This window comes from Seriola lalandi, unplaced genomic scaffold (assembly GCF_002814215.2).
Source record: "Seriola lalandi dorsalis isolate HSWRI2012SDOR001 ecotype SW California unplaced genomic scaffold, Sedor1 jcf7180002054857, whole genome shotgun sequence".
In the NCBI taxonomy this organism is placed as follows: Eukaryota; Metazoa; Chordata; class Actinopteri; order Carangiformes; family Carangidae; genus Seriola; species Seriola lalandi.
Window position 1 is genome coordinate 196,005 of NW_019525410.1, and position 19,145 is coordinate 215,149.

Consider the following 19,145-nt stretch of genomic DNA (forward strand, 5'->3'; position numbering starts at 1 on the left):
AATAAGGTTTGCTGACACAGGGGAGGCGGTGAACCGTTCACCTAGCAGATGAAGTTAAAACTGAGCTTTTTGGCCACAATCACAAATGTGTTTTTGGCGATAAAGGGAGCAGCATTTAAATTTAAAGAACATCTTGTCGACTGTTAAGCACGGGGGTGGAAATATTCTGCTTTGGTGTTGTGTGGACACCAGTGACACAGGAAACACTGCACAGATAGAGGGAGGAATAGATTCAAGATGGTGACACTGGAAAGAGGCTAGCTTCTACAACAGGACAGTGATCCAAGGCAAACCTCAAAATCCACATTATCTTAAACATGCTGTCTGCGCAAGACAACCGAAATTACTACAGAGTGGGTTAAAATTCCTAAATTAAGAATAGAAATAGCATTTGCAAGCTGTGATATCTATCTAAGGGGGGGTTGCTAAGTGCTAATTTAGTAGGGTACGCAAATGTCACACTTACTTTTGTTGTTGTTGTTGTTGTTGTTGTTTTTTATGCCTCTGCACCAGGACCAGAGGCTTTATGTTTTTGGGTTGTCTGTCTGCGATATCTCAGTAACGCCTTGAGGACATTTCTTCAAATTTGGCACAAACATTCATTTGGACTCAATGACAAACTGATGAGATTTCGGTGGTCAAAGGTCAAAGGTCAGTGTGGCCTCACAAAACATGATTCTGGCCTTGTGAATGCGATATCTCGGGAACTCTTCAAAGGAATCTCCTCACATTTGGCACAAATATTCACTGGGACTCGAGGAAGAATTGATTAGATTTTGGTGGTCACGGGGAACAACTATTAATGTTGTCATTGTGAGCATGTTAGCATGATTACATTAGCATTTGGCTCAAAGCGCTGCTGTGCCTTGGCTTCAAAGAGCTTCTAGCATAAACTCTTAGCGTTAACTTGATTTCCCCGTAGGCTACATTATGACATCTGTCATTTTTCCAATTAGACTCAGCACCTGTTTGGATGGTATTCGAGCTCTGCTACAGATGTGAGAGAGCCTGTGAGCCACCAGCTTCTGTCTCTGTTCATTATATATCCATGAGTACCTGAACGCAGGCTGCAGCTTTTATGATGAGTCATGAATCTTTTAATCTCTCTCGCTCTCTTCCTGAGGAATAAGTGATACTCCATCATGGTCTGCTTTAATAATGAGAGACAGTCATATTTCATGATGGCAGAACAATTTCTTAGAATGTGATTATAGGAATATTCTGATATTTTGGGAAATACACCACTCTCATGTATGTGCGGTAAATATTTAGTTGGAGCCTGTAACCAAAGGCTCACAACATCCACCTACCACCCATGTGCACTAAACATGAACCTACAGTACACCCAGCAGCTAGCTGGTTAGCTTAACTTAGCAGCTATCTATGCTAAGTAAGCTATGTAAGCCAACCATCTTTACACTAAGCTTTCAGTAGTAGAAAGAAAATATCTTGCCTGGCTAATTTCTGTCTTTGTACTGACTAAGGTTTATATTTAGCATACAGACATGATGTTGACCTTCTCATCCAACTCTTGGCAAGAAAGAAACTTAGTATATTTCCCAAAATGTCAAATTATTCTTTTAAATACAAGAATTAATATATATATATGTATATATATAAATACAGGGTCCTGTTTCTTTCATCGTTATCACTTGGGAATCACAGAACACATCACAGATGTAAAGACCCTTCAAAGTATTGTGGTATCAAACAGTATAAAAACTAATGTGTGTGTGGTCTTGAATATACAGTCGCACTGAAAGTCTTTAATCGTCTTATTTTTCTTTTTTTTCCGTTTCTTTCCTCCAGCCACTACATTTACATCAGCCTTTGTTTTCATACATAACATCCTGGAGGAAGCCATTACTGGAAATGTGTGTTGCTGCTGCAGCAGTTTAAAGCAACTGTCAAACATCTTCAGTGTTAAGTTCTGTGTGTTTAATTCAAACGTAACTGAGGACGTGGTACTGAAAACATAACATGATCTATGAGTGTCCGTATAAATCTTTGTATTTTAAGCTTATAGTTAAGAGACATCTAGGCTTCATTTAAAATACATATTATGTGCTTTTTCATGGTATGAAAAAAAATTTGATTCACACTTGATTTCTCATAATCAAAGCAAGCTTCTGCCTTTTGCTTTTACCCACTGTGTTCATTTTACATTTAATGCCAGGCATGACTCATCTTGTTTGTATCCAGTGATAGTTTTTTTTTCTAAAACATCATGTCTCCTTCAGTAATTAGCAGGTTCTCCTCTGCAGGAAAATGAACTCCACTCTGTTTTTGTCAGCAGCTCTTGGTGGACGTTGCCAGATAACCGCTGCTCTCAACTGCCTTTGTGGGACATAATTGAAACCATTTGTGGATCAGGTGGAATTCTGGGATTCTGGCTTCATCTCAACATCCCAAGTGTGTTATTTTCTCTCCTTCTTTCCTCCAGCCAGTTACATCAGCCTTCGTTTCCTCTCCCTCTCTCCCTCTCTCTCCCTCTCTCTGTGTCTCTCGCTCTCTTTTTTCCATTCCCAGAAAGTCCTTCAGAGGAAGAGGTCAGCAACTTGCAGTGCTGAATGCATCAACTCACAGTAGATGTGGAATATTCCCTGAGACAGATGGTTTCATAATAACGAGAGAGGAACTTGTGAAAGTAAGTCAACTCCATATTTTTCTCATATGTGAATATTTACCCCAGTGTCCACGTTGACTCCGAAGGAAGTTCGTGTCGGCTCAGTTCAGTATAGAGAGTGACATCACACAAGGACATACATCACACAAGTTTAATAACACCACAATAAGTATAAGGGATACATCTGTCTATACAGAGGATAAGAGGGGTAAGATAGTGTAGCTTTACTTGTATTATATTACCACTAAAGTAGCTGTTACACCAGAAAGTTAGTCAGTGATCATCGATGCATTTCAGGCACAACTTTTCACTATGGTGTGATCCAGTATGTTAAATTTAGTGGATAATGTTCCTCCATTTCCTTCTGTGTTTGTATGAAAAAAAAACTAATTGCAATGCGCTCTCAGTAAGTACGCATCACACCGGCACAGACCCACACTGTACAACCAATCTTTTGGTGACCGCGCCACGTGAATGGGAGTAAGTGCACTTTCTGAGCAGTGGACTAAGTTAAGTGAGTTCAAGGTGCAAGTCACTGAGACCTTCACAGTGCTTCTACAAGGTAATTAAAATAAGAGCTCATACTGCAGGTACTGTGGTGGGAGAGAGCAGGACTCTGGGTTACAAGGGGGACTGTGTATGTGCTCTTACCTGTGCAGATCCCAGCAGAGTTTTGGGGATATTCAGCTTCATTGAATCATTGTTAACAGCCTGTTATTACTTAAATGTAGCTGTTATAGTAAACATAATTTTTGATCTTTGAATTTTTATCTTTCTTATTTTGTTTTTCGAATTCTTATCTTTACTCTTAATCGTATTATTGTTATTTTATAATCATAATGTGCTCAAGTCTTTGAGCACACCCTTAAGAATACGCTACTCTTCGTTTCAGTTCACATATCAATTGTGTTTGTGACAAGTAAAGTCCTAAATATAAATATAAAATACAGGTTTGCTGTGGAAAATTTGTTATGATATATGAAAACTTAAATAACATCTTACTTTGGATTACTTTGATGTTAACGCTCAGCTTTACTGCTCATCTCGCTCACTGATCTACAACCATCCTGAAATGTTTAGGTGTGCAGCTCCTTGAGAAGAGATGAAGGTCATGGAGATTAAACTGATCATACATCATGTCTTCTTTATCCTGCTGGCCGCCACTGCAAGAGCTCAAGTCAACCCAGGTAGATATTTGTCTTTTACATACATGTCCCTTTTTTCTCAGAGCAGGTGGGCGTTTGGTGGGACACTTCGGTTGTTGTAGGGATCACACCTCAGATGTTTCTTGAACCGCTGGTCCACCCTGCTCATTGCACGTGCAGTTGAGCAATCCACGATAGAACGAGTTGAGTTTAGTTCATAGTGTGTGATCAGACCCTGAGGGATGAGCCAGTCCATGTGGATATGTCATATTCAAGCTTAAAATAACTTCTTTATATTCCTGAGGGATAGGCATGTTGACAAGATGGAGAAGGAAAGCAATTTTAGGTGGGTGGGCTTAAAATGCAAGAATGTAACGTGTGTGTTTTTGTGTGTGTGCGCTTATGAGGGTGCGTGTACGCGGTTTACCTAATGGTCAGACAGCAAATATCCTCAGAACAGGCAGACCTTTCACAAGCAGGGGGCATTCGCAGAAAAAAAAAATTTAGGCTAGTTGTAGGTAACTCTCTCTCTCTCTCTCTCTCTCTCATACACACACACACGCACACACACGCACTCATTTGACTTTTCCACATAGAATATTTTCACAGTAAAAGGCTTATTTGTTCTGCTGCACTCTCAAAGCACATGTCAAGGAGTTCAGTGGGACTAAAACACAGACGTCCCTTAATTACCAGGTAGTGATGGTGAGAATAAACAGTAATACACTGGAGGGTGCAGTGAGCAGCTGTACGATACAGTCGCTGAATCATATCAGCACTTAAGTAGTTCCTGTTGTTTTCAAACTTACTTTTTTTTTTTTTTTTTTACATGGGAACAAAGGTGAGAAATGTGAGACACTTTGAAAGTCAAAAAATTCTCTCACGTGTCTCTGGTAGAAATTATGGGATGAAAATGAAGAGCAGGCACTACTGAGGCCACTCCCTTCTCATTTTGCTTAGACTGGCACCTACACAGTGATGCCTCTGTTTGGCTTTAGAGGCCTTGCAGGGCTGCAGGAAGGGGGACCAGGGGGGAAGGGACGGGCCCAGACCACTTCACACTCACCTCCTCACATCCTGAAAATACACAATAAGAATATGGCATGTGAAAGTGTACAGCTTAACACGTAACACATAAGAGACATATTCGAAATATGAGCAGCATGTGGATCTGTGACGCTTCATGTGTTTGTAGAAATGTGTCGCTATCCTCTTGGTATGACCGGTGGGCAGATTCAGGACGAGGACATCTCTGCCTCCAGTCAGTGGTCCGAGTCAACGGCTGCAAGATTTGGCAGGCATGTTGGATTATGCATTTCTCTTCTGTTATCTCAGTTCCACGTGATTTACATTGAGCGACGTCCACAGCATGCAACGTGATAATCTGTGATCATCTGTAAAGTTCTGTTTCTTTTTAATTGAATCTCCTCTGCTCTGCCCTGGTGGCCAAATTCTTCCTCTGTTTATTCCAAACTAACCACTGCCCTGGCTTCATTACATCTTGCATGCACACAAGATTTTTTCCACCAGAAGCCTCCCTTAGACTCTGGGTTTCAAAGAGCATCTGTGAAAGCTGTTCTGGAGCTTTTGGTTCAAATCACACGACCTTCATCAGCAGATGAAAACAGAGCAAAGTGGACTTTGAGGTGTTTGTTTTTGTCCGTTTTGTCAGTTGCTCTTTCCAAATATAAAAGAAATGTTAGGGTTAAAACTGGGGTTAGGTGGGAAACTCACTTATTCTCTTTCTTTCTTGAGATGAAAAGATACCAGTTTGAAGCTGGAGCCAGCAGCCACTTACTTCAGCCTATGTGAGAGTTCGATGCACTGGCTACTTGTAGAATAATTATAGTGCTGTTTTTTTACAATATGACCAGTGGCAATATAGAATAGTCGAAGATGTTCTCATGCGGATATGAATTCATTAACATAGAAAAGACCGCACTTACTGTAGTAGATTAAGTTCACCAACTAATTTTCTCGCCTCATATATTCTCTCTACCTTCTACTTTCTTTCCTCTCCTCTCTTCCTCTCTATGTTCATGCCTCTTCCCGCTCTACCTGAACTCTTTGCACTTCCTCTCCCATCACCGTCTCCTCTCTCGTGTCTTCCTCCTCTTCAGGCTTGACTTTGACAACGGAGACGGCGACGGGGCCTGGTGCCCCGACATCATGTCAGAGCCAGACGGCCACAAAGAGTATCTCCAGGTGGACCTGCGCTCGCTGCACTTCATCACACTGGTGGGAACCCAAGGTCGCCATGCCGACGGAATGGGTAATGAGTTTGCCCAGCGATACATGATCAAGTACAGCCGCGACGGCAGCAACTGGGTGGGCTGGCATGATAGGAAGGGAAGGCAGGTGAGCAGGGGTACATGTTACTGTGTAATGTCTACCTTTCTTATTCTAGCGGCCTGCGCTGCTCTCACACATCTGAGTCTACGCTCCATTGTGTCTTCTCAAATGGATCAGGTGCGGGTGTAGAAATAAAAACTGCCATTAAAGATGGGCCTTTGAGACATGGCTGACTTTGTACATCACTGTGTTATATATTAGTTTTCAAACAGTTCACCACTTTGAATGAAAGGTGACACTGACACTTCCACACAAAGGTGACAAAGGTATTTGTCCGTTTCTGTTATGGCAGCTTAACTTTCATCTTTGAGACGTGAGTTTACAGACTTTTACCGTGTCATAATAACTGTAATAAAGTGAAAGACAGTGGTGGGATGTAACTAAGTACATTTACTCAAGTACTGTATCTAAGGTTGTTGCACTTTCCCCGGAGTATTTCCATGTCAGGCAGGTACAGAACAGATAACAGGCAGGGCGACAAGAACGAGAGCCTTCAGCGTGAAAGACAACACACCATCTGGCGGTGAGCAGGCAGGTTTAAATACTGGCCGGGATAATGAGGAAGCAGGTGTGTGAGTGGGCGGGGGAGGAGCGGGGCTTTCTGCTGGCGAACGGGGGAATCAGGAAACAGGGATCAGTGGGAAAGACTCAAAGGAATCTGGTGGGTGGATGGAGAATGACAAGTGGCCAAAGGAATCGTGACCTGCATCGATACAGATTAAACTACCAGGTACAACAGTATAATATTAGTCATACATTAATGCATTAGTAATAATTATCCAACTATACATAGTGTGACACTCACAGGGGCCCATTGAATTAAGAGTACTTTTACTTTAAGTACATGTTGCTATTACTATCTGTGTTCTTTTACTGTTTTATTGTCGAGCGTTGCTACTGAATACTGAATACTTGCTGGGGATAAATGCCAAGAAACATCATCTTCTTTGCTGCGAGTTGTACCAATGTGATCTCATATTCATGAGATAGAGGACACCAAGTTGGTTTCATAATTTATCTGACCATCACATATTTATGCTGATAAAATGCTACACATAGCAATTTTACTATTCAGTAACCCCAGTCCCCTGCTGCAGAGTGCAGAGGTTTTTGTTCAAAGCATTAACGCCATATACACTCGCGCGGTTAGGTATCCATCCCTGACAGGTTTCTCTCAGTCAGTCAGTCTGGAGTAATCTGCCTCTCCCTCTCTGTTAGGTCATCGAGGGGAACAGGAACGCATACGATGTGGTGCTGAAGGACCTGGAGCCTCCCATCATCGCTCGTTTCGTCCGCTTCATGCCTGTGACGGACCACTCCATGATCGTGTGCATGAGAGTGGAGCTCTACGGCTGTGAATGGCTGGGTTAGTCGATACGCTCCAGTGCAGCATCGTCATCCAGCAACGTCTAGTTTATGTTTCTTTAATAACTGACAATCTACATTCAGCTTTTTGTATTAGTAACAGTTCTTTGTTAACTAATCAGTTTGTTTATTGCCATAATATCCTACAAGTATAAAGTGAGTAAATCATAGGTCATAGGTCATAATCTTACCTGCCCCTTTCAGATGGCCTGATGACTTACAGCATTCCAGATGGGCACCAAATGATCTACAGAGGCCTGGATGTCTTCTTCAATGATTCTGTGTATGACGGAGCAGCAGCTGAAAGGTCTGGATTTTAATGCTGCTTCTAGAAAGAAAGATGTAGACCACAGTTATAGAGGGGTTATTTCTGTCACCATTATGCTGCGAGTGCAGTAATATTTCTTTCTTTTCTTTTCTTTTTTTCCTCGGTGTAAGATAGCAATGAATTCTCAAATCTCTGCACTCTTCCTAAAAGTAAATGTTTGTTTTTTTGGGGTTTTTTAAAAAATCTTTTTTAATTCCTCCATCCATCCCTCCACCAGACTGACAAAGGGCCTCGGTCAGCTGACAGATGGCACCTGGGGTCTGGACGATTTCCTCCACAGCCACATCTACGGCATGTGGCCAGGCTACGACTATGTGGGCTGGAGCAACAAGAGCTTCCCCAAAGGTTACGTGGAGATGATCTTTGAGTTTGACCACGTCCGAAACTTCACGTCCATGAAGGTAAGAAGTTCAGGGAAAACTTTCCGGGTATAGTTCATCTTAACAGCGGAGATAGTGGAATATCTTTAAATGTGCTGAGTCAACGTTATGCTGAACTGAGCTGTGCTGTGCCGCGCTGGGCAAGCACCCATCTTCTAATGCAGCTGCACATTTTATTGGGACATAAAAGTTATAAAATGAAGCAAGATTGCACAGCCGTGTGAAAATGACATTTTCTGTATAATTAGCCTATTTCTCATGGGTAAGTGCCACGGCCAGGATTCAGAGATGGAGGTTACCACACCTGCCTTTACATCATCTTCCTCTTCAGATTCTGGCCATTTTGAGCAACTGCTCAGTAGAGATTTTCAGTCTTCGATCACGCTTTCTTGTACTTACATAGTCCACTGTCACCTCCACAGGTGCACTGTAATAACATGTTTAGCCGAGGGGTGAGGATGTTCAGACAGGCCACCTGTTACTTCCGGTCAGGCTCGGAGTGGGAGGCGGACCCGGTGACTCTTAGGCCCGCCGTCGACCGCGTGAGTCAAATCGCCCGTTTTGTCACCGTGCCGCTCGGGGACCGCACAGCCAGCTCCATCAAATGCCGTTTCCACTTCAGTGACCTTTGGCTGCTGTTCAGTGAGGTGGCCTTCCAGTCAGGTAATAAAGCCTCAGGTGTGGGCTCCAGTCAGCGCCCGGTTAGAAAACTTTGATTTGATAACTGCTTCCTGTTTGAGCTCACTGTATATCATCCAGCTTTGTGTTTCTTCCACTCCCAGGCTCAGCAGTGTACAATACATCTCTGACTCCTCGCAAACACGGACACCCCACAAACACACTACCAGGTCAGAGGCTGAATCCTTTGTGTCTTCTTTTTTTTTTTCCTTCAAGCAGTGGCTGTAATTTTGGTGAAGTGACAGTCAGGCAGTGGAGAAAAATGTACGTTTGAAATGTGGCTTCTGGGAAGTGATGTGGTGGCAAACAAATCATAGGTCTTCAGTCAGCCTCAAATATAATTAGTGTGTAATGTTTTTCTTTATTATATTTGTAGAAGGTTGCTCATTTATAATTCTTACTAAATTGGCTTAGTGTCATACATCTTACTATGACATATTATGATTTATTTCTGTGAAAAAGTGCAGGTAATTGCTCAGTTTAAAAGGTGTTTTTTTTTTTCTTTTGGTTAAACACTGCCCCCTGGTGATAGCATCAAGAATGACTTATTACCGTGCAGATAAATGTCTCCTTGCTGTAGTTGTAATGAAACATGACGGGGATTATTCAGTTAGAATGTAATTATTTCGGGGGTTATGCTATAATAAGAACTTGATCTGTGATGGATTAAATCAAATCAATCCCAACTCTCGTCTCATCTTTAATAGGGGATGATCCCACCCATAAAGTGGATGACAGCAATACCAGGATCCTGATTGGCTGCTTGGTGGCTATCATAGCCATCTTGTTGACTATCATAGTCATCATCCTGTGGCGGCAGGTGTGGCAAAAGATGCTTGAGAAGGTGAGAAGAGAGTTTTCTTTTGGTTTTGTTTTTTAATGGAGGGATGTGTGAACAATCTGGAGATTATACACATGACGAGACAAATCAGTAATTGGTCAGGGCTCTGGTTTGGCTGCTGGGGAGGTATATTATCACAGTGGGGGGACCTAAAATTGCATTTTGCATTTATAGTTTTTATAGGAGGGGTTTAATGAGCTGAAATGAGCCCCCAGTGACCCCCATCAGCACTCTGTGGTATCCTGCTACTGACCAAGTAAAGAGAAGTTTCCCAGGGCTGGTCTCACCTGAGAGGGAAAATTTCAAATAACAAACTCACTTCCACAGGCATCTCGTCGGATGCTGGACGATGAACTCACAGCCCGTCTTGCCGTCCAGACCCAGGCCTTCTCCTTCCACCACTCCTCTCTGTCCAGCGAGGGCGGCTCTACCTCCAACTCCACCTATGAGAGAATCTTCCCCCTCTGCGCTGACTATCAGGAGCCCTCGCGCCTCATCCGGAAGCTGCCTGAGTTTGCTCAGTCCACAGAGCACCTCGGTAAGATGGTAACAGTACCACGCAATAAATGCCGTGGAGGCTTTTTAGAGTTATAGCAGCTGGAGCGTGTGATTTTGTGTCTTCCACATCAGGACCGAGCACCTCCTGCAGAGCCCTCGCAGCCAGTGGTTCAGATGGTGCCCCCCACTATGCGGAGGCAGACATCATCAGCCTGCAGGAGTCTTCAGACAGCAGCACCTACTCCATCACAGCCGTCAACATGAATCTCTTTGCTGGCACCGATTCATCCATGAAAGAGTTCCCCAGACACAAGCTCACCTTCAAGGAGAAACTGGGAGAGGGCCAGTTTGGAGAAGTACATTCAGTTTTGTCGCTCTAATGTTTGCTGGCATTGATTTGGCATTTTAGAAATATTCACAGAAATGGTTATTAGATTCATTGGGCTGTGCTCTCTTTGCCATCGTTATACTGATGTATCTTTACAGCTCTCATTTCTAGTACCGCATGATAGATGTTGCTCTGTGGTAAAAGCACCAGAGTGTGAAATGCAGTCACTCCAGAACATGCTGACAAGTAGTCAACACTTAGTGGTATTAGACAGAGCTAAACAGATGGTTTCAGGCGGTGCCAAGTGGACTGACAAAGTGTGATTTTGTACAGGTGCACTTGTGTGAGGCAGAGGGCATGCAGGACTTTTTAGACGAGGTTTTGTCTATAGAGGGAAACAATGAGTCACCTCTGCTTGTTGCTGTTAAAACGCTGCGGGAAGACGCCAACAAGAACGCAAGGTAAAAGCAACTGGTAGCATTTTTGTTTTTTAACAATTGTAAGGCAAAGGTGCTGTGTATATTTTCTTTATGATTTAACCATCAAACAGACAGAATATCTCTACAAGTATGTACATTAGTCTCCAGCTGGTTGTCATTATTTATTCAGTCGTCAGTCCAAACAATGAATTGTAATTTTCTTTGTCCCCGCTGTGCTGCAGGAATGACTTCCTGAAGGAGATCCGAATCATGTCTCGTCTGAGGGACCCCAACATTGTCCGTCTGCTGGCGGTGTGTGTGGACACAGACCCACTGTGCATGATCACTGAGTACATGGAAAATGGAGACCTGAACCAGTTCCTGTGCAATCTCAGGCTCAAGGAGGCTGCTGATGAAGACAAGGCAGAACAAGAAGAGAAGGAGGGGAAGAGTATGGTCAGGTGGGCTCATATCTTTATATTAAACTACAATGATTATCAGGGATAAGTGCACTATAGTTATGACTTCTGTTTCTTTGTGGTGTCCTCTGCTCGCAGCTACAGTAAGCTGATTGGGATGGCTGTGCAGATTGCATCTGGTATGAAGTACTTGTCCTCTCTCAACTTTGTCCACCGTGATCTGGCCACCCGCAACTGCCTGGTGGGTAAGAACTACACGATAAAGATCGCTGATTTCGGCATGAGTCGAAACCTGTACAGAGGAGACTACTACAGGATCCAGGGTCGGGCCATCCTGCCCATTCGCTGGATGTCCTGGGAGAGCATCCTACTGGTGAGTGCTGTGCGGAGCTGGGGACAAGTGAGATACCAGCCTCATGCCACCAAATAATCCAACATCCAATGTCTAGATTGTTTTCCAAGTCCATGCTAGACTGTGTTTGGATTTAAATTGTCTGCCGTCTCAGGGTAAATTCACCATGGCCAGTGATGTGTGGGCGTTCGGTGTGACTCTGTGGGAGATTCTGACTCTGTGTAAGGAGCAGCCCTACTCCCAGCTCTCTGATGAGCAGGTCATTGAAAACACGGGCGAGTTCTTTAGGGACCAGGGCAAGCAGGTGAGCATCACACAGATTTAATCTACTAATCCTCAAGAGTACAATTTGTTTGTGGTCTCAGTTGTGGATAGTTCCTTGTATTTCATTGTTCCAAATTAGCTGGAAATATCTCATGTTTTCAAATAAAAAAATACTCCTCATAGCAATATTAACATACATACATTAATAATTTGCTTCGTGCTCCCAGGTGTACCTGCCAAAGCCGCCATGTTGTCCTGAAAGAGTCTACACTGATCTGATGCTGAGCTGCTGGAGGAGGAACGCCAAGCAGAGGCCAAGTTTCCAGGAGATGCACACTCAGCTGATAGAGAGTCTGGCGTAGCAGATAGGATCTATAATTTCTCTCTGCCATGCACTGTCTTGTTTGCTCTTTTCAGGATGGATTTATTTGAAATTAATTTGGAGTCAGAAACCACCCATTAAATGTTTTCCCATTTGTTTTATGCATGCTTGCCACAATGGTGCTGTAAATAACAGGAAATGAAGACAGGGTATGCACTTGAATAGAGCCTATTATTGTAGATATCATGCATTATCATGCTGAGCGAATAGCACTATCCACTCAGTGTATTCACACCTTTGTGTATTTATTAATTTCTTTTTGTTTCCTATGCTATGTGTATTTATAGAGTACTTAAAGGTAATCCTAGGTTTTGAAACACAGATGTGATTTTTTTTTAAATGTTATTTCTTGATCCTTACATCTACTTCTATTGCACATTTATAAGAGAATGTCAGTTGTTTGACCCTTTCTCAATGTTATTATTTTTGCTTTGTAATTTTAACATGAACAAATGACACGATAATGACTGTGTTCTGGATGAGAATGTGTTTTAACTATGCAGAAGCTCCCTTATATTCTTTATAAACATGTTTATATCCTTTTGCAGAAATAAATGAACTGTATATTGTTGAAGAGTAGAAAAGAAAAGAGATTTTTAATAGCCGTCAAATCAAAGAGCCTTGTAAATAAAGAGAAATGAATATTTGCTGCTCTTTGTCACACTTTTTTGGTCGTTTTCTTCTCATACGGGAGTCAGGCTGTAGAAGTTTCCAAGCGACGCTTTCAACCTTTGCGCTCTTTTCCCGTTTTGGGCTTCTTGGCATTCCGTAGTGGAAGCTGATTGGCCAGCTGCTTGCTGACATCCAATCATACCACGTCCAAGCTCATGCATATAGGCTGCTGCTCTCGCTTCACCGGAATCGGACGATGGGCTGAGCGTCCCGGTACGTCTCCGGTTAGAGAAGACTCATACCTGGTGTCAGACTTTGTGCCGGTCCGGCTTTCCTCCTCAGCCTCCGGTCAGACATGCAGAGAGTGGTCATCGTAACCGGCGCCAACAGGTGGGTCCGCTGAAACACGTTATAACGATAACTAGTCAACGGTTTGTGACGTTGTTACACTGTGACGTGACGTCTCTCGCGTGTTCAGTTAACGGCAAAAACATTGTAGTTTCGCTGAGGGAGACAGTCCCTCCGGTTTCTCTCCTGTTGAGACATTTAACTGCTTCTAAATCTGTGAAAAACTGTGTTCATTTTTGTATCTGCGTCACACATACACGGTCAGAAAAATGCGTCGTTAAATATCATTACATTTAAAAATGCAGAAGAGTAAAATTAAAAACAACAATATATATTAAAAGTCTAGAAGCTAATTTGGCCAGGAGGATATTAGCTTTAGCTTTTATATCTGTATCTCTGTATTCCAGGTTATAAGTAGCAAGAATTTACAGAACAGAAATGCCAAAGATATGTACGATACGTACGTTAGTGTAGATGAGATTTTAGTTATTTTAGAAAGTGTCACTCACATGTCATTAGTAATAGTCACAGCACACAACTCTGCCCAAATAAGCCAGTTATTTTTACATGTGCAAATTAAGCAAATGCGTTAATCAATGATCTGTAGAGCTGCTGTAATGTGCATGAGATTTAAAAAATACATATATGAATAGGTAGACATTGAGACTGCAGACAAATATTTCCAATCTGCCATTATTTATCTTCCAATATTGTTACTCCAGTTTAGTCCTCTGTGTTTACCAGATGATTTACTTAATCTGTGTGATGATTACTCAGCTCCTCCAGGGAAGTTTGTTTACATGTGTGAATGATGGGGTTTGTTTGCCATTTGTTCCCCTCTCTCTCTCTCTCTCTCTCTCTCTCTGCAGTGGCATTGGCCTGGCGTTGTGTGAGAGGCTGCTGACTGAGGACAGCCAGCTCCGTCTGTGTCTGGCCTGCAGAAACGTGCAGCGAGCTGAGGCTGCCCGCTCCGCCTTGCTGACCTCTCATACCAACGCACATGTGGACCTGCTGCATCTTGATGTGGGCTCTGTGCAGTCAGTGTTCACTGCTGCTCAGGAGGTCAAGGCCAGGTAAGAAACCTTTGATACACAGACCTCACAACTCTGTTTGTACTCATGTTGTATCCATGACACTGCTCCTGGTTCTCTTTTCCCAAGGGTTTAACAGCGATGCATATGGAATTAAAAGTGATTAATGTTTGATGCATATTTGTGTTTTTTCTATAGGTACAGCAGAATTGATTTTCTGTATCTAAATGCAGGAATTATGCCAAATCCACAAGTGGATGTCAAAGCTTTTTTCAAGGGTCTGTTTTCCAGGCAAGTTTCCAATGCTAGTTCCTGACTTTCTCATCTTAGCTTTGATTTGTGTCTTTTTATTTTGAGTTAATTCAGATTGGCTTAAATCTCGTTTCTGTCCATGCTGTTATGTAATAGTGTACCTTCTCACTGCAGGAATGTCGTCAACATGTTTGCGACAGCAGAGGGTCTCTTAACTCAACAGGACCGCCTCAACTCAGATGGACTGCAGGAAGTTTTTGCCACCAACCTCTTTGGTCATTTTCTTCTGGTATACCCCAGACTGTACACACACATACATGACTTTAAATCTAAATCTAGATGATAAATCCATAATGGGACATAACATAATCTTATTACTGTATATGTTGTGGCAACATTGTGTAGTAGTGCAGAATATAATGAGATAATGAGGCAGCTATTAAGATTGATGATAACTGCTTAGGCTTTATTAAATACAGCAGGAGGCTTTATGAAGCAGTGTGGATTAAATGTTTTCTCACATCTGTGATGTATTACAGGAACTGAAGTCATTGTATCTAAAATCTTGACAGTTTTCTCTTTGCAGCTGTCCTGACTCATTATCTACATGTCTGTGTTTCAGATCAGGGAGCTGGAGCCTCTGCTGTGTCAGGCAGGCCACACATCCAGGATAGTGTGGACCTCCTCGAGTAATGCCCGCCGCTCTGCCTTCAGCATCGAGGACATGCAGCACAGAAATGGGACGGAGCCCTACAGCTCCTCTAAGTACGCTTCGGACACGCTCAGCCTGGCACTCAACAGACACAAGAATAACCAGGTTTGTCTTTCACACAGTCGGCAAAGTACTGGCACAGTACACAGATTCCAGTCCTTCTTATAGTCTTCATTGTCATTGGCCATTTAAAACAGTATTGGAGAGAAAAGCTAACAAGACTCAAATAACTGCAGTGAATCAGTTGATGCAATCTTGGTCCAAACTGTTAACTAGGAATGAAATTAGTAGGAACATTAGGTCTGTTATGGGTCTTCACTTAATTTATCTGTTGCATTACCCATAAAGTATATTCAGACAATCAGAGGTAAATATTTCAGAAGAAAAATGTAATTTGACTTGTTGACTAATTATCTTTGCGTTCAGAAACCAGAGTCTGACAAAATGTTGCTAAAATCTCTCAAATGGCTTCACTGAGAACTGCATTTTGTCATGATTTGTCAGTGTGTTATTTATTACTAGAGGCAAGCATGGAGAGAATCAAGGTAGTGTAGAACAAAGCGCCCTTTGGATCACACTGTATATGCGCAAAGGAAAAAATAACTAAACGACCGAACCGGACAAACTTGGTGTTGTTTGAAAATCCTCATTAAGAAATAAGTTCCTTCAAAATCTCGTGCCCCTAGCTGCTTCCTACACAGAGCACTTACAAACACAGACAAAGACACCACTCTCCAATTATAGTTGTAGGGTTCCAACATTTACCAGTTATCCACTATCAAAATGCAATTCTGTACCGTTATCCACCTGTATGGTCTTTTAGTCCTTAAAAAAAATGACTGATCAAGTATCTTGTTTTTTTTGTTTTGTTTTAATAAGAAGGAAGAATATACTGCACATCAAGAGTAACTTCCACAGAAATTATAAAATGATAGCAAACAAAAAATGCATTCCGCATTCAACTGTTTTTTCTTGTCTTTGTGACAGGGGCTGTTCTCCTCCGTGATATGCCCAGGACTGGTGATGACTAATCTGACCTATGGTATCCTGCCCTCATTCTTCTGGACTCTCATCATGCCTATCATGTGGTTGGTGAGCAGTGTTTTATTTATTTATTATTGTCTTCATTCTAACAAAAGTCTCCCACGTCTATGCCAAACATTACTGAAGTGATGTGTGAACTATCATTTCCTGTTGTGCTGAACAGATTAGGATCTTCACTAACACATTCACACTTACACCATACAACGGAGCAGAGGCACTGGTATGTTGTCAACCTGTGTCATTATTGTCCATATGGAAAATACGTAGGGATTCACATGTGAACAAAAGACGCTCTATGAACTTGGATTGCTGCTCTGGTCTTTTTCACAGCACTGGCTGTTTCTCCAAAAGTCAGAATCTCTGGATCCACGAGCAAAGTATCACAGTTTAACATCAGGACTTGGAACAAACTACACACAACCTCGAAAAGTGAGTAACTGGAGACCATGAGCTCCACAGAGATACTGCTTGAGTCTACGTAATAGGATAATGTGCAACGGTAATGTGATATGCTGCTTAAGATGCTTCTTTTACATGTAATCAATCCAGATTTTCTATGTGTTTGTGTTTCAGATGGACATCGATGATGAAATGTCCGAGGTCCTCTACTCAAAACTTCTTGACCTTGAGAGAGTAGTCAGAGGGGAAGCGAGTGAGGGAAACGCTGCTAACAAACTCATCAACAGTACCTGAATGAGGCAGAGTGAGTCTTGTGTAACGGAGACCTTTAGAAATAGATCATGTGCAATTTGTGATGTAAACCAGCAACAGTGCTCTTATTCATTACATTCTTGCCAGTTGTAGTACAGAACTATGTGTGTTTTTATATGTGAATGAAACAACCATACTTCTTCTACCTCAGTCAAGGTCACAACTTTGATTTGTGCAATGTGATCATGTTGGCTACAGAAGTAAAGCTACTTCTGAGGTGACCACTTGGATTCACTGCACTAGATAACTCTAATCATGTTAAAATTAGCAACATTTGACAGTGAAGCACTAAATGGAACATTTTTAGGAAATTATTTGTATTAATTTGCAGTTTGTTTTCAATAAAAGGAAAATTTACTTTGAAACTGTAACCTCTCGTATCAATCTTCACACAAGCTGCAACATTCACACAACTCCAACATTACTTATACAAAAAAACAAATATCAAAAAAGAAAAAAAATTATAACTACAGACCATTTTTACATATTATATTAAGTTTTAAAATATTACAAATTTTCACTTTAACTTCTTTAAACCTCCCTGCCTCCTATTATTTTGGTTGCACCTGTTAGGGCAGGGCAGCTGAATCCACTGACTGTAAAGGGAACAATGTGATGTCCGCTCTTATTCTTGGTCACCTGGCAGCAGTGCTGTGACTTGAAGGCCAAGTGTATCATGTACCTGACCCACCTTCAAACAGAGAGCTGAAAACAGCTGTGTGAGGGCGCAGGGATTTAATTTACTTAATGAGCCTATGTAATATTGTCATGTATTGATATTAGAAATGTATATTTTATCATAAGGTTGATCATTCATAAACCTATTGAAAAATGTAATTAAGACAACCGTTGTCACGATAAACAATGACAACTACTTTTTCCTATTTTTTACTATAATAATACTATAATACTGTTGTGGTCATGTGAGATTGGTACCAGCAGGAGTCTCATCAGTCGCCGCTTTCCTCCTGTAATGTAGATACCACCACCTGAGAGCTGTATCATGTTTCTTCTACAACAGGCTTCTTACTTTACAAATTTAAATTAGCTATTTGCTTATGGTCTGGTTTCCTGAGGCCATTAACTAACCACCAACACTTCCATCAGCTGTCCTCTCAGGCTCATTTCACCACAAGTCATAAATTATGATGCTGTCATCTGACATGAATGGCTTGTTTAAATAAATGAAACAACTGCTGCGATATGAAATATAAATATATGAATAAATAAATCAGGTGTCATCTGATTCACAAGGTCGCTGAACAGTAAGAGAACACTTCTCATACAAAAGCTTTGTTTTAATATTATGCTCTTAAATTTTTTTTAATTAAAATGCTTTAGGGCAATATCAGCATTAGGCTGCTAATCTGTTTATTGCATGCGTTGTTCCTGACAGATGTGCTCAGCTGCCACACTGCTTTTCAAGTCATTTGCCTTTTTGCCATCACAGTTTAAGGTGGACTCATGCATTTTCTCATCAGAAAGAAAAAAAATCAGAAACAACTGAGCATCGCTTCATCTCCACTTGATTGATTACAGAAATCAAGAAAAGGGAAGTAAGTGTGTGTATATACATCCATATATATATATATATATACATACATATAACTAACTGACCGATCAGCAGAGGTGGAAAACAACTAAGTACATTGTACTTTGCTACTTCCTCTCTCCATTTCAGACAGAAATACTGCACTTTTCACAACAGTATGTGTCAGATATAGTTAATTCGAAGATTGTTTTACATGCAAAATGTAAGACCAGCTATGATGTTGATTGTTATGATATGATTGTTGTATTCAAATACTAAATAGTACAAAAAGTAGCTCAATCTCTACCAGTCACAACATCAAGATGCTGCTTACACAGTAATACATCAGTAACTAATGGCAGAGTAGAGCACTCACCTCAAACAGTCCTACACATCTTTTGTTTTCAAGTAGCTTCATGTATTTATTGACTTTAATTCATAAGCAAAACAGTTGTATGGTTTTATTACCTGCTGTGTGAAATGATGACATCAGCATTACAATTCATACAGCTCTACATCTGTATGAA

The 19,145-nt window shown here is 41.6% G+C and overlaps 2 protein-coding genes across 2 annotated transcripts; both read left to right on the top strand.

The window, feature by feature from the left end:
* The first annotated feature begins 2,521 nt into the window (after window positions 1–2,521).
* ddr2b (discoidin domain receptor tyrosine kinase 2b) lies at window positions 2,522–13,024 on the top strand. Its single transcript, XM_023427255.2, has 17 exons — window positions 2,522–2,647; window positions 3,707–3,813; window positions 4,967–5,069; window positions 5,892–6,129; window positions 7,342–7,489; window positions 7,693–7,795; window positions 8,034–8,217; window positions 8,619–8,859; window positions 8,979–9,044; window positions 9,582–9,718; window positions 10,043–10,253; window positions 10,346–10,569; window positions 10,875–11,002; window positions 11,203–11,421; window positions 11,518–11,752; window positions 11,886–12,035; window positions 12,223–13,024. Exons 2-17 carry the CDS (start codon window positions 3,729–3,731, stop codon window positions 12,355–12,357), a joined length of 2,607 nt encoding a protein of 868 aa, XP_023283023.1. The 5' UTR covers window positions 2,522–2,647; window positions 3,707–3,728; the 3' UTR covers window positions 12,358–13,024.
* Window positions 13,025–13,220: 196 nt separating this feature from the next.
* Window positions 13,221–17,452, top strand: LOC111670521 (3-keto-steroid reductase/17-beta-hydroxysteroid dehydrogenase 7-like). The gene is made up of 9 exons (XM_023427261.2): window positions 13,221–13,379; window positions 14,207–14,410; window positions 14,567–14,659; window positions 14,795–14,909; window positions 15,243–15,437; window positions 16,320–16,424; window positions 16,540–16,596; window positions 16,707–16,805; window positions 16,950–17,452. The coding sequence occupies exons 1-9, from the start codon at window positions 13,345–13,347 to the stop codon at window positions 17,067–17,069; spliced, it is 1,023 nt and encodes a 340-aa protein (XP_023283029.1). The 5' UTR covers window positions 13,221–13,344; the 3' UTR covers window positions 17,070–17,452.
* Window positions 17,453–19,145: the final 1,693 nt, after the last annotated feature.